The sequence below is a fragment of the Botrytis fragariae genome (genome assembly GCF_013461495.1).
Source record: "Botrytis fragariae strain BVB16 chromosome Unknown tig00000001, whole genome shotgun sequence".
NCBI lineage: Eukaryota > Fungi > Ascomycota > Leotiomycetes > Helotiales > Sclerotiniaceae > Botrytis > Botrytis fragariae.
The window spans coordinates 1,376,784-1,397,036 of NW_023500987.1; the positions used below are offsets into that span (position 1 = coordinate 1,376,784).

General features: G+C 44.7%; 8 protein-coding genes across 8 annotated transcripts; 4 read left to right on the top strand and 4 right to left on the bottom strand.

The window, feature by feature from the left end:
* Positions 1-1,015: 1,015 nt before the first annotated feature.
* Positions 1,016-1,639, bottom strand: Bfra_000414 (uncharacterized protein; the record flags this gene model as incomplete). Its single annotated transcript, XM_037330860.1, has 3 exons — positions 1,016-1,247; positions 1,342-1,435; positions 1,555-1,639. The coding sequence occupies 3 exons, from the start codon at positions 1,637-1,639 to the stop codon at positions 1,016-1,018; spliced, it is 411 nt and encodes a 136-aa protein (XP_037197193.1).
* A 28-nt stretch (positions 1,640-1,667) lies between these two features.
* Bfra_000415 (putative nicotinamide n-methyltransferase nnt1 protein) lies at positions 1,668-2,720 on the top strand (the record flags this gene model as incomplete). The annotated part of the gene is made up of 2 exons (XM_037330861.1): positions 1,668-2,052; positions 2,125-2,720. The coding sequence occupies 2 exons, from the start codon at positions 1,668-1,670 to the stop codon at positions 2,718-2,720; spliced, it is 981 nt and encodes a 326-aa protein (XP_037197194.1).
* A 464-nt stretch (positions 2,721-3,184) lies between these two features.
* Positions 3,185-5,745, bottom strand: Bfra_000416 (putative gtp binding protein; the record flags this gene model as incomplete). The annotated part of the gene is made up of 5 exons (XM_037330862.1): positions 3,185-4,689; positions 4,740-4,874; positions 4,926-5,045; positions 5,094-5,225; positions 5,292-5,745. The coding sequence occupies 5 exons, from the start codon at positions 5,743-5,745 to the stop codon at positions 3,185-3,187; spliced, it is 2,346 nt and encodes a 781-aa protein (XP_037197195.1).
* A 1,836-nt stretch (positions 5,746-7,581) lies between these two features.
* Positions 7,582-9,219, bottom strand: Bfra_000417 (putative fad-dependent oxidoreductase-like enzyme protein; the record flags this gene model as incomplete). Its single annotated transcript, XM_037330863.1, has 1 exon — positions 7,582-9,219. The coding sequence occupies one exon, from the start codon at positions 9,217-9,219 to the stop codon at positions 7,582-7,584; it is 1,638 nt and encodes a 545-aa protein (XP_037197196.1).
* Positions 9,220-11,023: 1,804 nt separating this feature from the next.
* Bfra_000418 (putative leucine-rich repeat protein) lies at positions 11,024-14,273 on the top strand (the record flags this gene model as incomplete). The annotated part of the gene is made up of 2 exons (XM_037330864.1): positions 11,024-12,745; positions 12,804-14,273. The coding sequence occupies 2 exons, from the start codon at positions 11,024-11,026 to the stop codon at positions 14,271-14,273; spliced, it is 3,192 nt and encodes a 1,063-aa protein (XP_037197197.1).
* Positions 14,274-14,786: 513 nt separating this feature from the next.
* On the top strand, positions 14,787-15,679 carry Bfra_000419 (putative dolichol-phosphate mannosyltransferase subunit; the record flags this gene model as incomplete). The annotated part of the gene is made up of 3 exons (XM_037330865.1): positions 14,787-14,834; positions 14,997-15,065; positions 15,420-15,679. 3 exons carry the CDS (start codon positions 14,787-14,789, stop codon positions 15,579-15,581), a joined length of 279 nt encoding a protein of 92 aa, XP_037197198.1. The 3' UTR covers positions 15,582-15,679.
* A 346-nt stretch (positions 15,680-16,025) lies between these two features.
* Bfra_000420 (putative oxidoreductase-like protein) lies at positions 16,026-16,709 on the bottom strand (the record flags this gene model as incomplete). The annotated part of the gene is made up of 1 exon (XM_037330866.1): positions 16,026-16,709. The coding sequence occupies one exon, from the start codon at positions 16,707-16,709 to the stop codon at positions 16,026-16,028; it is 684 nt and encodes a 227-aa protein (XP_037197199.1).
* A 547-nt stretch (positions 16,710-17,256) lies between these two features.
* On the top strand, positions 17,257-20,052 carry Bfra_000421 (uncharacterized protein; the record flags this gene model as incomplete). The annotated part of the gene is made up of 2 exons (XM_037330867.1): positions 17,257-19,864; positions 19,925-20,052. The coding sequence occupies 2 exons, from the start codon at positions 17,257-17,259 to the stop codon at positions 20,050-20,052; spliced, it is 2,736 nt and encodes a 911-aa protein (XP_037197200.1).
* Positions 20,053-20,253: the final 201 nt, after the last annotated feature.

Consider the following 20,253-nt stretch of genomic DNA (forward strand, 5'->3'; position numbering starts at 1 on the left):
GATTATCTAGGATGTTTTCATCATTTTCTCAGCACCGTTTAGGTTTGGGTTTGGTGACGAGACAGCCCTTTCTCAATCATCCAATTCGTTCTTGGAGTATTTTGAGAAGTCATAGAAACTTGGATTTATCTTGTGCCAACCCCCATCAATATCACATGCACATTTAGGCTTCCGTTATTTGGGATCCTAAGCATCATCATGACAATATCTGGCTTGATCTGGGATAAGATGAATCGGTAAATTGGAAATGGAACGACGGATGATGGTCAGGTCAGGGTAATTGGATAAATCCAAAAACACTCACATACCACCATGTTGTGCGCTTACGGTCACACAGCATCCGATACCATTCTCAGTACAGTATCACACACACACACACGCACACACACCTTCTCAAAGAAGCTGTGCCTCTTCTCAACACCCCATCTGCGCATATATTTACAATGACGAACTATTTATAGTTCATTCATATGGTAAAATCACAACAGCCACAAGCTATACTCTATACAGAGGTAAGCGACGGAAGGGTTGCAGAATCTGACCTGCAGCAAGGCGTGGTAGAAAAATTCATGTATGTAACAGCTAGAGAAAAGAAAAGAAAAAAGGAACAGCCCTGTCAAAAGTAGATTAGAATGATATCAATAAGAAACGGAAGGATTCAAGATTAGAAGTTCTGACCATCCATCCATAATTAACGACCAGGTTGTCGATATAATAGAACGTGGAAGGAATTTAATCTTCAGGGGGGAGAACGGAAAGAAACGAACGAGGAAGGAACATGACATGGTCCAAGCCAAAAGCTAAATTAGCGTGAAGGGTGGATGCGTCGATAAACGGGAAAGGAAGAATTTGAAACGAGGGGGAAGATTTGCCATGTTTCTACAATATAGCTAGTGTGCATGCAATGCGAAAAAAAAATTATCGATATCTTCAGTACGACCTAGTCTCCTTGAAGCATCTCACCATTCATACCCACACGACGTACGTCAAGCATCAACGTAACGAAGCGAAAAGGTTAGTTGCGGAACGTGGAACGTTGAACGGAAGAAGAAAGGAAGGGAGACTGCGTAAGTTGTGTGAGAGAGGCTTCAACCCAGGGATTCTCTGGGAGAGATGCATGGGATTGGGTGTGTGAATTGGATGGAAGGTTAAGGTTAAGGTTACTTTTACAACCAGCGCGGACAATATTGCGTACGTATTGTATTACGGTACATGTATATGCAAGAAGGGAAAACGTTAAACGGCGACTAAGAAAATCTCTGGGAAAGTATATGTGGTGATAGACGGGAGTCTCGGATTCATCAATTACCGTGCTGGGCTGAGACATACATATCTACATACTAGTTGGTGTGTGTCTGAGCCGCACCGTAGGAACAGGAGTGTGCGATAACGATTACGAAAGTTAGAGTTGGAACGAGGAGATTAGCCTCAAAGGCTGAAGGATTTAAGCTATCTCTCTAGCCTTGCCTGGATTCCTACAAGGCTGTTATCCTTACGGTCTGCGGATCGATCTTTCCTGGAACGAAATACCATACGATATTATGCATTACATACGGTTGTTCAAGCAGCCTCGTCTGCTACCAATCACATCCTCCGCGTCCTCGTCTTCCCCTCGAATACTCTCTGCAAAGATTACCATAACAACGGATTTGGGAGAATCGTATTTGATGTCTGATGTTAAACTCCGTGCGGAAATAGAAGTCGATGGGAAAAGTCTTGGAAGCGGAAAAGAATATATGTGGAAAGGCACGAATGGGATGAGGAGTTTAGAAATTCAGATACCGATAAAAGTACCGCGTGGAGTGGAACAATGGACGACGATGATTGTGGGACCTGTGGAAAATACATATGGTGTCGATTCTTTTGAGCATGTTTTGGGAATAAGCCAGAACGAGGGTGGAATTGTCAAGGTGAGGAGTAGGAGTATTGACCTGAAAACTGGAGCCACGAGGTCGGAGGGTATGGCCGAACGGGTTTTCAGTCCTGGTTTTGGAAGACGGGATAAAATCCACATTTGGGAAGAAACGGGAGAGAGTATCGCAAGACATATCTGTAGGTTTTTCTCGGGGTCAAGGTAGGTGGATGTTTTTTTCTCTTGGAAACTAATGCATTTTTATGATGTAGGGGATGCGGGACTAGTGCTCTCATCATATCTATCATCTCTTGGGAGTTCTTCTCCGCCTGCCGGCTCCCTGCCTACTCTAGAAAAGTTTCTGAGCACGCAGCAAGATATCAATATTCTTGAGCTGGGAGCCGGATGCGGAATCGTAGGTATCACACTCGCGAAGGTCTTTTCGGAGCGAATCAATAAAATCCTACTCACCGATCTCCCCGAAGCCTCGGAGATACTGGAGAAAAATCTTTCTGCCATGACTCCAGATGCAGATGTCTCACCCTGTAACTCCTGCTCTCACCAAGTGCTGGATTGGTCGGCTCCGCTTCCGCAAGATGTGCGAGGCGAAAGGTGGGAGTTGGTGGTGGTGGCGGATTGTACGTATAATCCTGACGTGGTACCCGATTTGGTACACACTTTAACCAGAGTGAGAGATGGGAATCAAGGAACGCTGGTTTTGCTCGCGATGAAAGTGAGACATGATAGTGAAATGGTATTTTTTGAGCTTATGGAGAAAGAAGGATTTGGGGTTGTGGAGAAGTGCAAGGTACCGCTGGGAATGGTGGGGGAGGAGGGCCAGGAAATCGAGATCTTTGTTTTTAGATGATGGTGAATGGTCATTGTTTCTAGGGATGTAAATTTAGTCTGTCGAGATAGCTCAATTACTACACTTTACCCCAAAAATACTTGGGTGCGACTCTTCGTACACTCACTTCAACCTGTGCCGATTTTATGCCTATGTCCCAGCAAATAGATTCATCTAACTTCATTGCACATACTGCTTATTCTACGCATTATCCATCCACTATCCCTTCGTCGTTCTTGCATCTGCATGTAACACAATCGATTACTATGTGGCATGTGCACATAATTCTGTCAAACTAGAATAAAATAGGACGAAGGGCGAAAGAGGGTGAAGATGAAGACGGTCAGAATAGTAATGATCTCTTCTTGCTATCGTTTATTTTCCCACCCAGCTACGTATTCGGCTCGGCACCATCTCACATATACCCATCTAAATATTTCCGCCCTCTATCACCCCCCCATTCCTCTCACAACGATTCCCAAATCCTACGAAAACTCACGAATACTCTCCTCAGCCACCTCCTGTAGATTTAGTCCCGCGCCCCCATGATCCGACTCTCTCCACTTTCCAGGTCCATTCTCTTCCTTTGCCTGTCGATAACTCATGACTAGTTCTCCACCCCCCTTTAGCAAATCCTCAAAGAGTGTGCGTCTCATAACCGCCATTTCTCTGCCTCTATTCTTCAATAGCTCACTAACAAGCACCAGCGCATTTTCCCGATCAAGGCGTGCCATTTCCGCTGCTTGCGCGTGAGGTTGTACGGGTTCCGGTTCGGGGCTTTGAAGTTCGAGACTTGAAATTCCAAGAGACTCACTTTGTGAGTTTGATGAAGGTGTATTAGTTGCAAGGGCGGGCTTGTATTCGAGAAGTGGTTTGCCGGTAAGCATCTCGACGAGAGGTTGGAAGACAGTTACATCTTGCATTATATCACTAATGCATTGCGCACTGTCTGGGTACCTAGCCATGAGAGCGAACACAAACCATCCTTCGCTTCTGACAATTGGCCATTTGGTTTGAGAGACCATGAAGCTTAAGGGTCGTCCAATGTCAGGATGGCGAAGTAGAAATTTTCTTCGAGTCTCGTTTAGTTCTTCAGCCGGTCGACCTTTGTAGGCTGTGAAGACTCGGCATACAGCTGTAATTAGACGGGAGATCTCCATTTTGATTGGTTCTACATCTGTACGATCGAACAAGGCAATTAAGAGAGAAATGTTTGAACGTTCGTGAGCTGGTGAATCCTTATCTGTCGAGAGGCGTGCACAGACTCGTTCGACATTTTCCATGGAACCATTGACAAGTTGGCGACTAAGGGATATGGATGATAACTGAATTGGTTGTAGGATGTCAAGCAGCCAAAGTCTAGGGAGCACTTCGAAAATACCGGAGCTTCCTAACACTTCCTTGTTTTTTAAAGGTAACGCCAAGTTCTTGAGAAATCCAAGTGCCGCGTGGAGTAATTGTGAATCATTGACGTTCTTGAGTATAGATATGAGGGGTAGATGAACTCGAGCCGTGTGTACAAACAATTCACAAGCTTCGTCATTACGAGCAAGGTTACCTAACATAATACAAGCACAAACTTGTAATTGTATCTGTTCGCTTGATAACCATCGGCGCAGTGAAGAAGAAAATGGAGATATAACTGGGCATGCCTCCTTGAATTCAGGTAATGCCGAGATATCGGACAGGGCTGAATTCAAATTGATGCGCATTTGCGACAATAGCTTTGCATCGTCCTCGTGTGTTGTCGAGGGACCAATTGATGGGTGAGAGTCGAATCGCGTATACGAATCAACAAGAACAGCTAGAGCGGTATCAAGCGCCTGAGGAGTTTTGACCATTGTTTTCTGGAATTTTTCGTGTCCCAGGTACGCCACAGCGGTGTTGACGAGAGCGATGTAATCATCCATGTCCACTGGGTTTTCTCGATCTGAAGCCAACTTCAACAGAACAATGGGTGTATCATCTGGTGCCGTATCTGGCTCAGAAGCTATGTACGAATTAGTCTCAATAGCGACTGATATCAAATTTAACACTTACGTTGTTGTATAAGTAGATCGAGTAGTTTACATACGTATCCAAGGAAATGTACGCTATCTTTGAATCGAGGGCTTGAGATTAGTGCAATAAGTTCCTTGCTTAGATACGCACTAGACGCCTGTTGTTGAGCAGGAACTGGAAAATGTCAGTAGTTGACCATCGATCCGAAACTTATAATGTACTAACCATAATCAACGCAAACATTATAGAGAACTGGTATTGCAAAAGCAAGTAAATTGGTATCTGACAACTGAGCAATAATCAACGGTATACAATTTGACGCTACGACACGAGCCCTGTTTTCATCTATCTCGATGTCAGTATGACAGAATGGTGTAGGAATGTCTAACTTACCTGTATCCGCACAAGAATTCCCCACCAAACGCAATATTTGAAGTTTGAGAGCATGGCGTAAAGTATGTGTACTTAATAGCTCAAGGAAAAACTTCAAAATACCGGAGTCTCCGAGAGGTACTCGCCATTTGGCTATTCCCAAGTTAGAACAATGCTAGATCACTGAATGCACATCTTAAAAATGTGTCATCGTATCACAATAGCCACTTGACCACGTGAAACCGAAACTCAAGTCATAGACATATTTTTGCAAATCAGAAGGTAACTCACGATCTCTACTCCCATCCGCCAATTTTTCTGCAGCTTCATTGATCGACGTCGAATCTTGCCACCATAATTGCGCCAACTTTCCCAGTGCCCCCTTTAATCTTTCCGTCCTTCTCTCCCTGTCTTCCACGTCCACCACCTCTTCGGCATCACCATCCATATCCACATCTTCTACACTTACAGATTCCTCCAACTTGAAGATGTCTGCAATTGATGATGACATGTCTTTCTGTTCTTTCACAGTCAAACGCTCGTGGCTCTCCTTGCCATCTTCAAACGATGCCGGAAGAGCTCTCGTATTTGAGTCCTCATTCACCAAATCCATTCGATCAACAGATCCCGTCTCATTGCTAGATTGCGGACTAGTGTTTACTCTGTCCTCCATGATTGTCATCCTACAGACTTGTGAATGCAGCTGTAGGGGTTTGAGCCTTGGGGTATGTAGAGCCAAGGAATACTGCGCCACAGACTCGTTTGCAATCTGGTACTGATAGAGATGAACAGGTGATACAGCACACGAAATACAAGGTTGTCAATGTAAAGTCCTGGCTTGTAATTTATGATTTGTGTTTTGATAGGGTCGACAAATACCTAGGTAGTGAAATAACGTTTTAAATCAAAAGATACTAGCGGGAAAAGTGGGTGGGGCCAAGGAAGATGATAGATACTTTATTTTGACGTATGATTTTGAGGGATATATGAGTAGCAGTATCTTTGTAAGACTTGGATTGATAATCTAGAATCAAATATGACAAACTTATGAGATATTCGGAGTTGAAAGCTTGCGAAATCTAAATCGTCTTCAACTATGATGAAGAGAGCTTTGAAAAAAGGAGATGAATTGATTCCAAAGCTTCGTCTTCTTTTTAAAAACTCGGACCGCGATGTTCTATAAATATCCATCTTATAAATCCACACGAAACCCCTTATCAACCTTTGAATATTAGATACTTACCTAGTTATAAACTTTGAGTATGGTTTTAAGGACCGAATAATAACTCAACTACAACAAAGTTTCCAAATAGTTGTGAGGATTTAGGCAATCTAGGTGGTCTCTGTGATCTGATAAAAGCCAGGAAGACCCTCGACCTTTTAAGATTGGGATTTAGAGGGCATTAGTTTATCATATAGACCAGGTTTTCATCTATTCCACACCAAGAGATTCATAGTAGATTGCTATAAAATCACTTCTCTGTATCGAAATTTACGACGATGAGACTACCTAGTAATAGGGGTGAGGTGAATCGGTGCATCGCTGACAAGCAGTGACATTCACTAGCTCCATGTGATTGGTGGACCCAACCAGATTATCCCCGAAAAATACGAAGCATACACATAATATCCAGGACTGACTGATATTCGTACCAGGCACACCCATCAACGCATCTATTCCAGACTCTCAGTGATTAACCACTCTAAGTAACTCAATTTCTACCAATACTATATATATGTATATTCCCAAACTATATAGCTAACACCACATGACTCATGATCAGACAAGTTTCTAAAGCCATATATCCATTCAAGCTTTACCATCGAGTATCACCATCGTATCTATTTTTCAATGTCTCTCCATATCTAGGTATCTAATGTCAGTTTCGGAATCAAGTATTTCCGTTTGTCAGCAAGGTGATGTGGCCTGCAACCCAAAGATGGCTTGGAGGAGGCTTGGAGGATATGTTGACGCGTACTGACCGCTGCAAATTTGATCTAAATGCAGCAGCAGCCTTATAAGTGACAATTGTACGAGGCGGGCTGAAAAAAAGAGGCACTGGATTGACACGTGGGAATCATTTGAGAATGTTACAGTACTCTAAGGGCATTAAATTCATTGGTTAGATATCCTAGATATCCAGTAGAGACATCAGTGTGGTAAATGCTCGCTAAAATTCTCCTTGCTATACCCAACAACTTCCACTCGTCAAACACCAAAACACGTTCAGTCGCGAGAACATAATGCTTTGCGTAGGTAGATGTGCTTGCTTGGACACCATTTCTAGCATGCTGCGCCGTGCTTCCTTTAATTATCTTAGACATGCTTGATGCTCCTCATGCGAATAATGAAAAGGATTAGATGGAAGAAGTAAATAGAACATGTTAGTCCGCAAAGAAGTATGAAACAACAAGGTGACGAGATCGCTGTAAAGAATTTCTATCGTACAAAAATTTCTCAAGACACAAATTGGCTCCCACAAAATGGTGGATATCAAGAAATTAGACCTTAAACTCGGGGTGCCTCGTAGCCAATACCAAGGCCAATAGGATCAGAAGCCCTCGATTTCTTGTTCGAATGGCCAGAAGAATAATGATCATCACGTTTTCTCTTCTCAACTACCGGTTTAGTGACAGTTCCCCAGATCTTGGACTGTAAAAGTTCACTCTTTGCTGTAACAGGATTTGGAGTATTGGTTCTAGAAGGTGCAACCTCAAAAGATTCACGAGGATTGGCGCGTAGCATTTCATTTGCACTTTGAGCGGCTCGGCTTTCTTGGATTTCCTCATGGTCCACACTTCCACGTCCACGTCCTTCGAATCTAGAGTTATTAAACTCCTCAACATCCTCAGCTGAAATGGTACTATCGCGACTTTCACGTCGACGTTCGCGAGGTGGGAGTTTCGGGGTGCGGTTGGCGTAAGCTGATCTAGATGCGCTGTGTGGCATGAATTGTGCAGAAGGAAGAAGTGTTGATTGCGCAGTGCCTGGACGAGCCGAAGGAGGTGTGTTAGGCAGCGAAGATAGGGATTGAACACCACGATTATGCCTATTGACTGGGGTGCGTGGGCCAGCACGCTGGCTGATGAGAGGAGTGGACGGTGCACTATTGTTTTCATGGTGAGCGGCAGCTAAGAGAGCAGCAAATCCAGGTTCTTGCCCATGTTCGCGAGATTCAGCAATCGGGCGACCGGTTATGGGAGTCTGATGTGGCGTTCGACGATACTGTTGTGGAGTAGCTGGGTAGCTGTTGTGTGATAGCTTCGGCGTAGCAACATGAAAGAAACCTCCAGGGCTGCGCATAATATTGATGTGCTCTCGATTTTCGCGAATACGTTGAGTAAGACGGTCATTTGTCTCATTAGCAGCTTCCAATTGATCGTCCTTTGCCTCTATTACTTTCTTGGCTCTCTCAAGACGACGTTTGATGGTTTTGTTCTCTGTTTCCAGGCTCTTACAGATGGCTTTGAGCCTCGAAACATACTCTGGACTGGGTGCATGGGGATCGCTTCTCCCCTGATATGCAAGTTTTAAAACCTGGACTTCTCGACGCGTCAATTCATGTTCCGCTTCCAAATGCTTAATGGCCTCTTCAGACTCTAGGGCCAGAAGCGTGTTTTGCAATTTGCAATGTGCTTGTTCCATACGAGATTCTCGAATTGCGTTCTCCAACTTGCTGTTGTCGGAAATCAGCATCTTTATCATTTCCGTTTTTTCTTCTGTAGACGCGTCCGTAATCTCTTCAGCAGTCGGTAGTCGGGTGATGTTAGGAAAAGAAGCTGCCTTGATTCCATTTGAGTCTGTGGCACGTGAAGATCCGAGATCAGATGGCGACGTTGTTGCGGTTCTTTGATGTGGGAGCGATTGATGAATATTTGATATCTGAGATGATGGTGGAGGAGTCGTTGATGATGAAATGTGTCGACCGATTGACGAACTTCGCGTCAATATATCTTTTACTACTAAGGAGTCATCGCACTCCGATTCTCTTGATTCACCTTGCGGATTGCCGGCTAACAAGAGGGATGTTGAATGTAAGCGACTTGGACCTTCATCTTGAGATGAGGCAAAACTTTGAGTGAGTTGGACGGCAGTGGAAACATCGGGTGGAGTCGACGCATCGTCGAATGAGCTAGTGGAAGCCATTGGTTTTAGTTTTGTGTACCTCGTAGAGGGGATTATGTCTAATGGAAATATTAGCAAATCTGAGCACATGGAAGACTGAAAACGTATTACAATTTTCCAATTCTGTACGGAGCCCAGGAACAATGGAATTGATTTGCGAGCTTGCTTAGGCTTGCGCGATCACTGGGAATATCTTTAGGGAATCGCAGATGTACGAGTAGTATTGGAAATCAAATGCGCCCGGGTTGAGGAAATGTGAAGTCGGAAGGGAGGTATAGGTAGGCGCTCGGAAGGGATTTGTTTTGCGATCGACTTGTTTGCGATGGCTACAAGACAAATTGTGATGCAACTTCCGTGGATATGTTGAGGTAGCAAATACGATTGAAGAGTAAGTAAGGATAGAAGGAAGAGGTTATTCTTGCGATTGTAGTATGCATGTATGTATGTGTGTGTATATGGTAATGAAATAGATTTATTCGTATGATGTGTTGTTGTAAGCTAGAGTGATAAGAGAGGGTTGGAGGTGGGACAGTTATTTTGCTTTGCGATGCTTTGCAGAAAATGACTGGGGTTAGCTCTGTTGCTAAGGTGATAGTCATGGTCATGTGGGGAAGTGAAGTTTGAAATTGAACCCGAGAAGAAGAAGGCTGAGGATGTGGATGAGGAAGAGGCTGCACTAAGCCTATCTGATATAAGCTCGATGTTAGAGGAGATGGATGAAAAAAGGCTGACCATGACTATCTACCTGCCGACCTAGCTGTAGCCAGAAAGTCAAATAGAAAGGGTTATTGTATAAATCAGAGAAGACAATTATTGATCTGCTCAAGTACTAGGTAGCATGTCACTGCCTATATAGGTATACATGAAGACCATCAAACACCAAGATACTAATAAATGAGAAAAAAAGAACACATAAGTTTCTCCTTGCTTTTTCGTTGCTATTATTGTGTAGTACTGTGTGATAGCTATCATCTTCTTGCCTATCCTAGATATCTCATGTACCTATCATGTACCTATCATGTACCTATCATTTATGTACCCAGCTACCTAATATCCTTGGCTTTCTCCAAGCTCGGACAATTGGACCCATTCAAGTATTATTTGGTGTATTATTATGAACTATATGAACTATATGAACTATATAAACTATATGAACTATATGAACCATCAGCGCTTCACAAGTTCAAATTGTGCATTAAATTCCTACCTAGTACCTCCATCGTAATAACCCTGTCTCAACCCGACTCAAGCCATGTATGTATGTATGTAGCACTATCATGTCAGCTATCACATCAGTCAAACCTACACAGCACACACACTGTACCTACCAGTACTACACTACCTATTAATTATCTCCCAACACCATAACCCGAGCGCACCCCCCCCCACCTCAGACCATCAGTTCTCCTAATCAATGATAAATACCCACAAGGTAATAAATAAATTACCTACTATTCTCCGGAGAACTGAGCTTCTATGGCGATTGGGAAATGAGATTTCAATAAGAGATCCGCTTTATAAAAGCAGCTCTTGACACGGTCACTCAATCTATTATCTATTGATCGGAGAAGGAGAGAGAACCTTTGGAAGTCTCTTTTCCTTTCGCAGATACAAGATACAATACAATTCGTGCCATCAGAAGGTAGTTTATCAATCGCTTTCCCCTTTCCTTTTTTTGCGGATTTGCGTACCTTGCGTTTGTTTACAGGGGAAACCTGTTTGTTTACTTCGAGCGTCATCTTCGATTTTTACGATTTCACATAACTCCGGCAAGGTATGATTGTTAATTGAATATATTATTGCTTTCACGAGTACATTCACAATCATGGACAACACTCCAGTCAACAAACCAAGACCATCTGGTCTTCCCAGACCTTCACGTCTTCCGCGACCTTCAGCCTCGAGGGAAAACTTGCGACAGCAACAGCAACCTTCCCGGCCTTCGAGTACTATAAGCAACCCACGTTTGCGAAGCACACTGTCGAGAGATCAACTATCTGCACCAGCATCGAGACAACGTATCGCAGCCCCTGCTGCTAGTCATCTACACCCGCGGCCAATACAGCCCAAGACAAGCTATAATTCCTTTCGAAAGCCTCCAACGATTGAACAAGAACAATTTCGGCCAACTTCAAGTGAGGATGAGGATGTGAAGGAACACAGATTCTCTCCAGTAATAAGCGATGATGAAGAGCTTTTGAGTGGGAGCTCGTCTTCTCGACCTTCCCTATCCGAACGAACGATGGAAACACTTCAGCATATTCCGCCATCACCAGCTGTTCGGAGGAGACAATCGAACTTTTTTAATCCCTCGGCTACTCCACGTTCTGTGTCTCGCGCGAGTTCATCATCCAGACCTGGATCCAGTTATCAAAATGATGGTTTTATGAGGCCACCATCTCGCCGTTCTGCCAGCTCAAGGCCAACATCGAGTGCGGATTCTGCTCAATCAATTACTGACTTCCGGTCATCTTCGGGCACCTTCCGACCTCCACCCACGAATTATCAAGCTTCTACACCGATGAAACGACCAAGTCCTGCAAAGACACTCAAGACACCAACGGTTCGAAGTAGCTTCAGTCCTGGAAGCATAGCACAGCTTCCATCCCCCGGTAATGCGTTACAAAGATCCCCAAGTCCGGTCAAACCAGAGAGACTGCCTACAATAAAATCTGGTAGCAAGACATTCAGTGCCCGATCAGTGAAGGAGCGTGCCTCTGTGACTGGTCTGTTTCGCAAACCGTCAATGCCTTTGATGGACCAATCGTTTGAGGCGGACAGCATTGGTTTTGGTCCAAGGAAGAGGTCATTGAATTTCAGGGACATTCCTTCTCAGTCTGTCACATCGGCGCCTAGTGAAGATGTTGCAGAGAAACGTACTGCCATGGACAATATCAGCCCTGTTGATAGAAAGAGATCAATGAACTTTAAGAGCATTCCTCATAGACCTGTGACATCAGCTCCCAGTGGATCTGCTTCAACCGACAAAACGGAAGAACCGGCTGCGCCAAAATCATCTTCATCTCTTAGAGATCAGATTGCGAAAGCCAAAGCAGCAAAGCGAGCGGCAGCAACCGCAAGTGCCGCGAGCAATCACGAAGAGGTACCTGTAGTTCCTACGGCGACTTTTGATTTCGGCCTTTCGGATGACCCCTTTAATCAACGTATTGATCCAAACGCCAGTAAAGGCCTCCTCCGCAAACGAATTTCCGCTGCACGTACCGATGGTCGCCTCAATATCGCTGCTATGGGCCTCAAGGAAATGCCTGAGGAGGTCATGTCCATGTACAACCTTGATGCACTTGGTGATCAGGGTGGATCGTGGGCTGAAGCTGTCGATTTGACCAGATTTATTGCCGCCGATAATGAGTTTGAAAATCTTGGTGACAACATTTTTCCGGATATCGACCCACGTGAAGCCATGGAAGATGATGAATTTGAAGGCAACATTTTTGGTGGCCTTGAGACATTGGATCTGCATGGCAATCTGTTGAAAGAGATTCCTCTGGGTCTACGTAGACTTGAGAATTTAACATCTTTGAATCTGGTAAGTTGACTAGCTAATATTTGATGCAGTAGAATGATCAATTGCTAATTATCAATAGTCAAACAATAAATTAGGCAATGAATGCCTCCCAATCGTTACACAAATCAATTCTCTGCGGGAACTCAAAATAGCAAACAATGGTCTCTGTGGGACTTTAAGTCCAGATATAGAATGCTTAAAAAATCTCGAAGTTCTAGAGATACAACATAATGCTCTTGATACATTTCCGGACACGCTATCACAATTAGATCGATTGAGGATTCTAAATATCACCGAGAACAGATTTCAATCATTACCTTTTGACATTCTTAGCCATCTACCCCTCATTGAGCTTATAGCTGTCAAGAACGGCCTCGTTGGTATTCTCGTAACAGGAGCTGTGAAAAGTCTTCCACAACTTCAAGTTCTGGATGTCACGAGCAATGCAATTACTGCTCTCTGCGAATCAGAGCTCGAGCTACCTTCACTTCATCAGCTGAGCTGTTCCTCAAACCGCATTGCAACTTTTCCAGATTTGACATCCTGGGTATCTTTACGTACACTTACAGCCGAGGATAATAATCTTTCTGAGCTGCCAGCCGGATTTGTCGACCTCCTCAAGATCAAAAATGTCAATTTTAGCGGTAATAACATTAAAGTTCTGGATGATAGAATCGGTCGAATGGAAAGTCTTGACATCTTTCGAATAAGTGGAAATCCACTTAGAGAAAGAAAGTTCTCAGCAATGTCAACCGAAGACTTGAAAAATGCTTTACGAGCCCGGATTACACCAACTGAGCAAGAGAAAGATGGTTTCTTGTCTGAGCCAAGTACCCCAAGCATCTCCAGTCGACCGTCGTCTTCTCATTGGCCCGTCAAAGATGGAGGGATTCTCGATCGATCTAGCACGACTTCTCACTCCCTCAATCCAGTGATAGCTGCAGAAGTGGCTGCACGGGATACAATCAGAGTTTTGCACTTGCAACATAACCAATTCAAAGAGATACCCAGCTCTATTGCTTTCTTTGCATCTACTCTCACCTCCTTGAGTATCGCTCACAATGAATTGACGAGCGACACGTTCCTAAAGGATGACTTAGACCTACCTGCTTTGAAGGAGTTGAACCTTAGCTCCAACACATTCAACTCTCTACAACCACTCATACAGCATCTGAAAGCCCCCAACTTAGAGAAACTCGATATCAGTTTCAATCGTCTAACTTCGTTACCTGTTCTGAAGCCTCATTTCCCTAGCCTGATATTCCTCATGGCATCAAACAATACGATTCGCGAATTGCTGCCGGAAGCAGTTCAGGGCTTGAGACATTTGGACTGCAGCAGCAATGAAATAAATAGTTTAAACTCGCGAATTGGGCTTATGGGTGGACCAGATGGGTTGCAGACTTTGAATGTCAGTGGAAATCGATTCCGTGTGCCAAAATACACGATATTAGAGAAAGGTACAGAGGCTACACTGGCATGGTTGAGAGATAGGATACCCTCTGCGGGTATGCCTTTAGAGGAAACTAGTCCGACAGATGTCGATTAGAATGTGATTTATTGTATTAACTTAAATTATCAAGGTACTTAAATGGGCGTTGAATGATACTGAGTGGGAGGAGTAATATTCCCTTGTGGATGAGGAATTGGTTATCATATATCGTATAGTTTTGTAATCAAGATTCTCCTATGGACTATATGTAATATTTCAAAGCCTTTCAAATAACCTAATTATCCCAAAATCATGTTCATGGCTATGCATTTGAAAAGCAACCTCTGAAAAAGATAATGACAAGAAAAGGGAAAGGATTCTCGAGGAGCGACACGTGACACCGTCGAATTTCGGGCTCTAATCCAATCGCGACTGACTGACGAGCTCCAGCTGTCCTCAAATCAACCCAATCCCGAGAAGAAAGCAAAACCACAACTTTCCTTACGAACCACACTCCTTTGCCCACCCTTGAGAATCTGCCAACTCACACACGCATCACACACACCGGAACCCTAACCTTATAAAACACATCAACCCCGAACCTGAGCAATCGCACACGGAATCGCAAAGATGACGCGCGCACAGCAAACTATCTCTATTGGCTTACTCGTCACTTCGGTATGTTTTCTGCCTCTGATTGTGTGAATTGGTCATCATGTGTTGGATTATTCTGTGCAAATTTGCAAACACATAGTAGGATGTTACGGCAGATTCGGGGGGCGAGATTGGAAATGGAAAGAGAAATGGACGAATGATTACTGATTCGAGGAATTCACTTAGTTATACCTGGCAGTTTACTTGGAGTTAATACCTCTTCCTGGAAAGGTTTCTGAGGAGGTTATTCCTGTGGTACGTTATGCTTGTGTTATTATTTTTTCTACCCCCTTCACCTCTCCTCTCTTCTCTTCTTTTCCTTGATGAGCACGCACCGAGGGAAAGGATATGGCTACTTGTACCATACCCATGACATCTCTTCCCGCTCACGATGCCGAACTTCCTCTTCCTGAGAACTGGGAGAAAGTTCCTCTCTCCCCTCTCATAGGTGATTGGACATACGAATCCTTTCCCTTCCCTCCGCCCGCTTCTCCCTCCTCGACTTTGTTTTCCCGTCGTGACGGCTCGATCAAATCGATAGCCACAATATCGATCGTCGCCCACATCAAGAGTATTATCACTGACTTGGTATTGTTCTTGCGCAAATAGTTGCCATTCTGGGTGTTGGTTTCGTTTGGAGCGTATCTTTTGGGGAAGTTGGGCTATGGCGTTTTTACGTTTAACGATGTGCCAAAGGCGCATGCGGAATTGATGGAGGAGATTGAGTTGGCGAGGAAGGATCTCAGAACGAAAGGTGTGGATGTCGATTAGATGGTGAAGGACGACGTGTTTCGGGCAAGGAGAGGCAGCGCGAATGGATATCGAGTGGCATACTGGCAGCGGGTTGGAGTCGGAAGGTTGAATGGAAGGAGTAAATTTGTCGCATAATTGAAGGGATATTCTTTACATTGGCGTGCTATTCGTTAAGGTGCCGGGGGATGAATGAAGAGTGTATCCTACAAGACCAATCCGTGATTGAGCAGATCTATCTACAGTATGTGATATACAGACACCAATGAGATCTACCGCATTCTCTTATGCCTCTACGCCGTGAGCGCCCGGTCCTTAATATTTTGTGCTCCAGAAAAGCATCTCTATTTGCTTCGGGTGTACCAATATTCTTCTGGTACTTCCTGATCTTGTTCCTCTATGTGATACCATCTAATAAGTCGCGCAAAAGATTCGTCTCAATTACCCCCCTTCTCCAATTGTTCATTACCCCGTCGTGCCTTCTCTTTGATGCTTTTCCTTCAACTTCTTTTCTTGCGCCATAAAAGCTCTTATGCCAACCGGCACTCCCTCGAATAAATTGTCGCCATCCCCCTCCCCTCCTATATCCCAATTTCCCTCACTCCCACCACCGTCATCATCCATACTCGTAGCCGCCTGTGCCAAAACCCCCGTACTTTCTCTCCTCTTTTCTTTCTTCAACGCTCTATCCGCATCTTTCTTAGCAGCAGCCCACTCCTCTATTTCATCCCGATAGCGATCCCAAACACAATTCACACACCCACTCATACAACAGTTATCTGGTTCTTCTGGGCGCGGCGGGACGAGTACTCCTGCTATACGTTGACTTTTGCGCAAGATCTCGGAGCGTCGTTCTAAAGGGGAGGATAGACGAGAGGAGAAAAGAATCGCAGGTTCGGGGTCTGCGGCGGGTTCTGTAGGAGAAGATGCAGTTATAGGCGGATTTGAGGGATAAGCAGTAGTGGGGGGCGCGGAGGATATTTCTGGAGAAGAAGAGGAGAGGAGTAAGGAATAGTAGTCGCCTACAGGGTGGGCTTGGTGGGCTGGCTTATTGGATGTAGATTCGTAGCGTAGAAAGGAGGGGAGCTGGCGGACTGAGGGTGGGAGTTTGAGGCGTTGTGATAGTCGGAGTAAAGTTCTTTGTTCCATGTTGTGTAGTTCGGCTATTGTATTAAGATATATACTCTGTAGAGTAGTTTGTAGGCTTTGTGTTATCGTAAAATCATTAGAGGGGCCGTTGGACTTTCAAAAAGTTGGTTGATTCTTCGTAGGCGAAGAATCAGCGGCGGGCGCATTATTTATTTTTCGGGGATTGAAGCTTCGGAAAGTTTTCGAGGAACGTCATCGCTGTGAATTAGAATGGTCAGCATCCGCAGGAGTATTGAAACTTCACTCCACATTCACGCAGCAACATTCGATTCAGATTCAAAACTTTAATCGCATTCAATATTAATCATGAGTGCCTTCCAAAACTGTTATAACCTGAAAAGATGATAAAAATTTATTAATGTTACTATTTCTGTTCAGGTGCATGATTGTAGTGAAGTGGTGAATTTTATATCTCTAGCTGTCTCGCGAAACCCCTCCCGTCGCGTCCTCCTAACACGCGATCCAAAATTAAAGTAAACATTGCTTCACAACAACGTATTTTGCTCCAATTGAAACGGCAATGGGATAGCGCAAGACACCCGCGGATATGGCAGATAATACCCCCTCACGTCGTTCGAAAACTCCCATTCCTACTGCGAATGTCCCACCAACCCCGAGTCGCATCCCCGTCCCTTCACAATCGGCGCGTTATGCCTCGTTTGCCTCTCCAACGAAGGCAAGCTTAGCACGCCACAATCCGCAAATACTCGCGAGAGCCGCTTCTACGGGACCGGAAGTTGGCAGATCTCCGAGTAAAGGGAGAGTACAGAAAACTTTCAATAGAGCGCTGGGAAATACACCGCAACGAGAAAGAGGAAGGAGTGTCACTACTGGTGCAGAACGACCAATTCCAGGATCGACCAGGGACGGAAGAGATGATGCGATTGCTCGGACACCCACGAGGGCTCGATCAATTGGAGGTGGAATGGCATCGAAACCGAGGAGAATGTCAAAATCCCCTGCCAAACGACCAATCGCTACCGAAACTCCAAGGAGCAATTTCAAGCCCGCGGCTGAATTCGAGAATATCCAGGGAATTGCAAATCCATTCAAAAAGACGGGATTGAGAAGGTCACCCGTACCGGGACAGAGTAGCCAGCCTACGGCAGAACCGCAAGAACAATCGCAAGATGATGTCAATCCTTTTAAGAAAACTGGACTAAGGAGATCACCACCTGCTGCAGTGCCAGCTTCAGGAACAACTGTGCCTCAAGCATCCATAGAAATGGATGAACCTGTTTCTACCACTCCAAAAGATCCAGCATCTCTACCTGTGTCTACCACTCCAAAAGATTCAGCTCCTTTATATGCCTCTACTACACCAAAGGACCCAGTACCTGTATTCCCTTCAACGACACCTAAAGAGCCGATACCTGTATATGCTTCAACTACGCCGAAAGATCCAGTACCTGTTCAAGCTTTGGAGCCTTATCTTAGGGCTCCAGAAGAAGTGGTCATTAGGAGCCGAGGTTCAAGTCAACTTCGTTCCTCTCAAGCTTTTGGGTCTATTAGTGTTCCAGGTACACAAGTTGCACAGTCAGCTGAATCTGCTTTGCCTGCGAGCCCCGCCGAACCCTCTCAGGCTTCAGAAGAGGAAGAGATTGTGCCTGACTCACAAACCGCAGATCAGGTTATTTCTACGACTCCAAATGATCCTGTACCACCTCAACCACGGACCTTACAAACAAATGACCCTTTTATAATTGATGTGCCTCAACAACAGGAACCGGAGGATGAACCTCAAGTTCCCGAGCTTCCAAAGTCCGATGATGTAAACCCATTGATGAGTGATGACTCTCCCACAGAGCGTAAAGCGCGGCAATTATCTATGTCTAGGTCAACACAACGGCCACTATTTACATTTTCGGAAAAGACATTTCTATCTCCATCTAAAGCAAGGCAGAAACCCGCAACACCAGAAGAGCCTGACTTGCCACCGACACCCACACAGCGTGGTATCGCAGATCCGGTCGTTACAACACCACCAGTTGGGATTCATAACACCACAAGTAAGACTGCCAGAAGGAATAGAGCACTAGGCGCGAAGTTGAAGTCATCTCCACTGAAACCACGTGCAGAACCTCCGGCAGAAGTAGACACATTACAGGAGCCACCTGCTAAGAGACGAAAGTCGGCTAGATTTTCTATTCCGCATGATCCGCATGCAGCGAAGAAGAAAGTTAGAGATGATCTTCTCAAAGAACTACAGCAATTACAGGCCGATGTCAGTTTAGCCAATCAGGAGAACGAGAGGATACGTCTGCACCACGAGTCGAAAAGTACAAAACCGCCAAGAGCATCAAACTCCGAAGAGATACTAGATTTACTTTTACGCTCGACTGCAATTGAGAAACAAGAGAGGCCAGAAAAAGTAAGCGCTTTGAAGGCCACTAATCTTTTCCTGCCATTTGCTGGGCGGCGTAAAGCCCGACAAACAGTTATACCACCAATTCAGAAGCCTCTTCCATCCTATCTTCCTATAGCACTTGACGACCCGCTTCCGCATTTGCAACTATTCAGTCATCTGACATACACATCGAACATTACTCTCCTTCCAGCTGCACCTATTTCATCCAACGAATCTACTACGGAAATTCTCGTGCCGACTCTACAACACCATCAAATCTCTGCATCTCATCCTTCTGGACTTTTCAGCGCACGCCTTTCTATGATAGTCGACACCTCTTATCTGACCATATCCTCGCTTAATGTGGATTCATTAGATCCTAACGCGGAGCCTGAACTCGGAACATTTGTCCGGCGACGAGCAAGTGGTGATGGACCACACGTAAAAGATATCGGTACTGTGTGCTGGGCGATGGGAAGATGGACCGAAGTGTCCGTGGCAAGGGCAAAGTTTTGGTGTGATGCTGAAAGAGAATTTGGGACAGCGGAAGCGAGGAGGAAAAGTATAGAAAAGCAAGGGAAGAAAAGAAGGAAGAGAAAAGCTATTGAAGATGACAAGGAAGATGATGGGGAGGGAGAAGAAAACACCAGAAAATGGACGAGAAAGGATTTGTTTCGACAGATGGGACGGACGAATATTGTTCTTGATGGGGATGATGTCCAGATTCGAGTAGGGTGGAAGATTGGTTTCGACTGGACCGGTGATGTGGAGAGTCATCTGGATCTTGATCTAGGCTTGCCTAGTAGCTGTAAGTACTAGTCATTCAGGCATCTCGTCGACAAATTTGGTGATACTAACACTCGTGTAGGGCATAAACAAGACGATCGTAAGAGTTTGAGTAAGATTAAAGATATGTTCGGAAAGCTAGTTAAGGAAAAGGGGCCACTGGGAGCTCTGAGAATTACTGTAGGACTTATCATGGCGGAGTCTTCGTGATGGATTAGGAACTGAAATTAATACTACATTTTTGATACCCTGCTGATTGAGGGGCAATGCTATTCGGCTGATGATTTGGAGAGTTATGTGAACGTGTAGATGTAATTCTTTAGAAACCTTTATGAGCGGGAAATAACATGCTTGTTAGTGAAGTAGATATGCTTTGTAATGGCTTCCAGTGAAGATCTATCAAGTCTACCC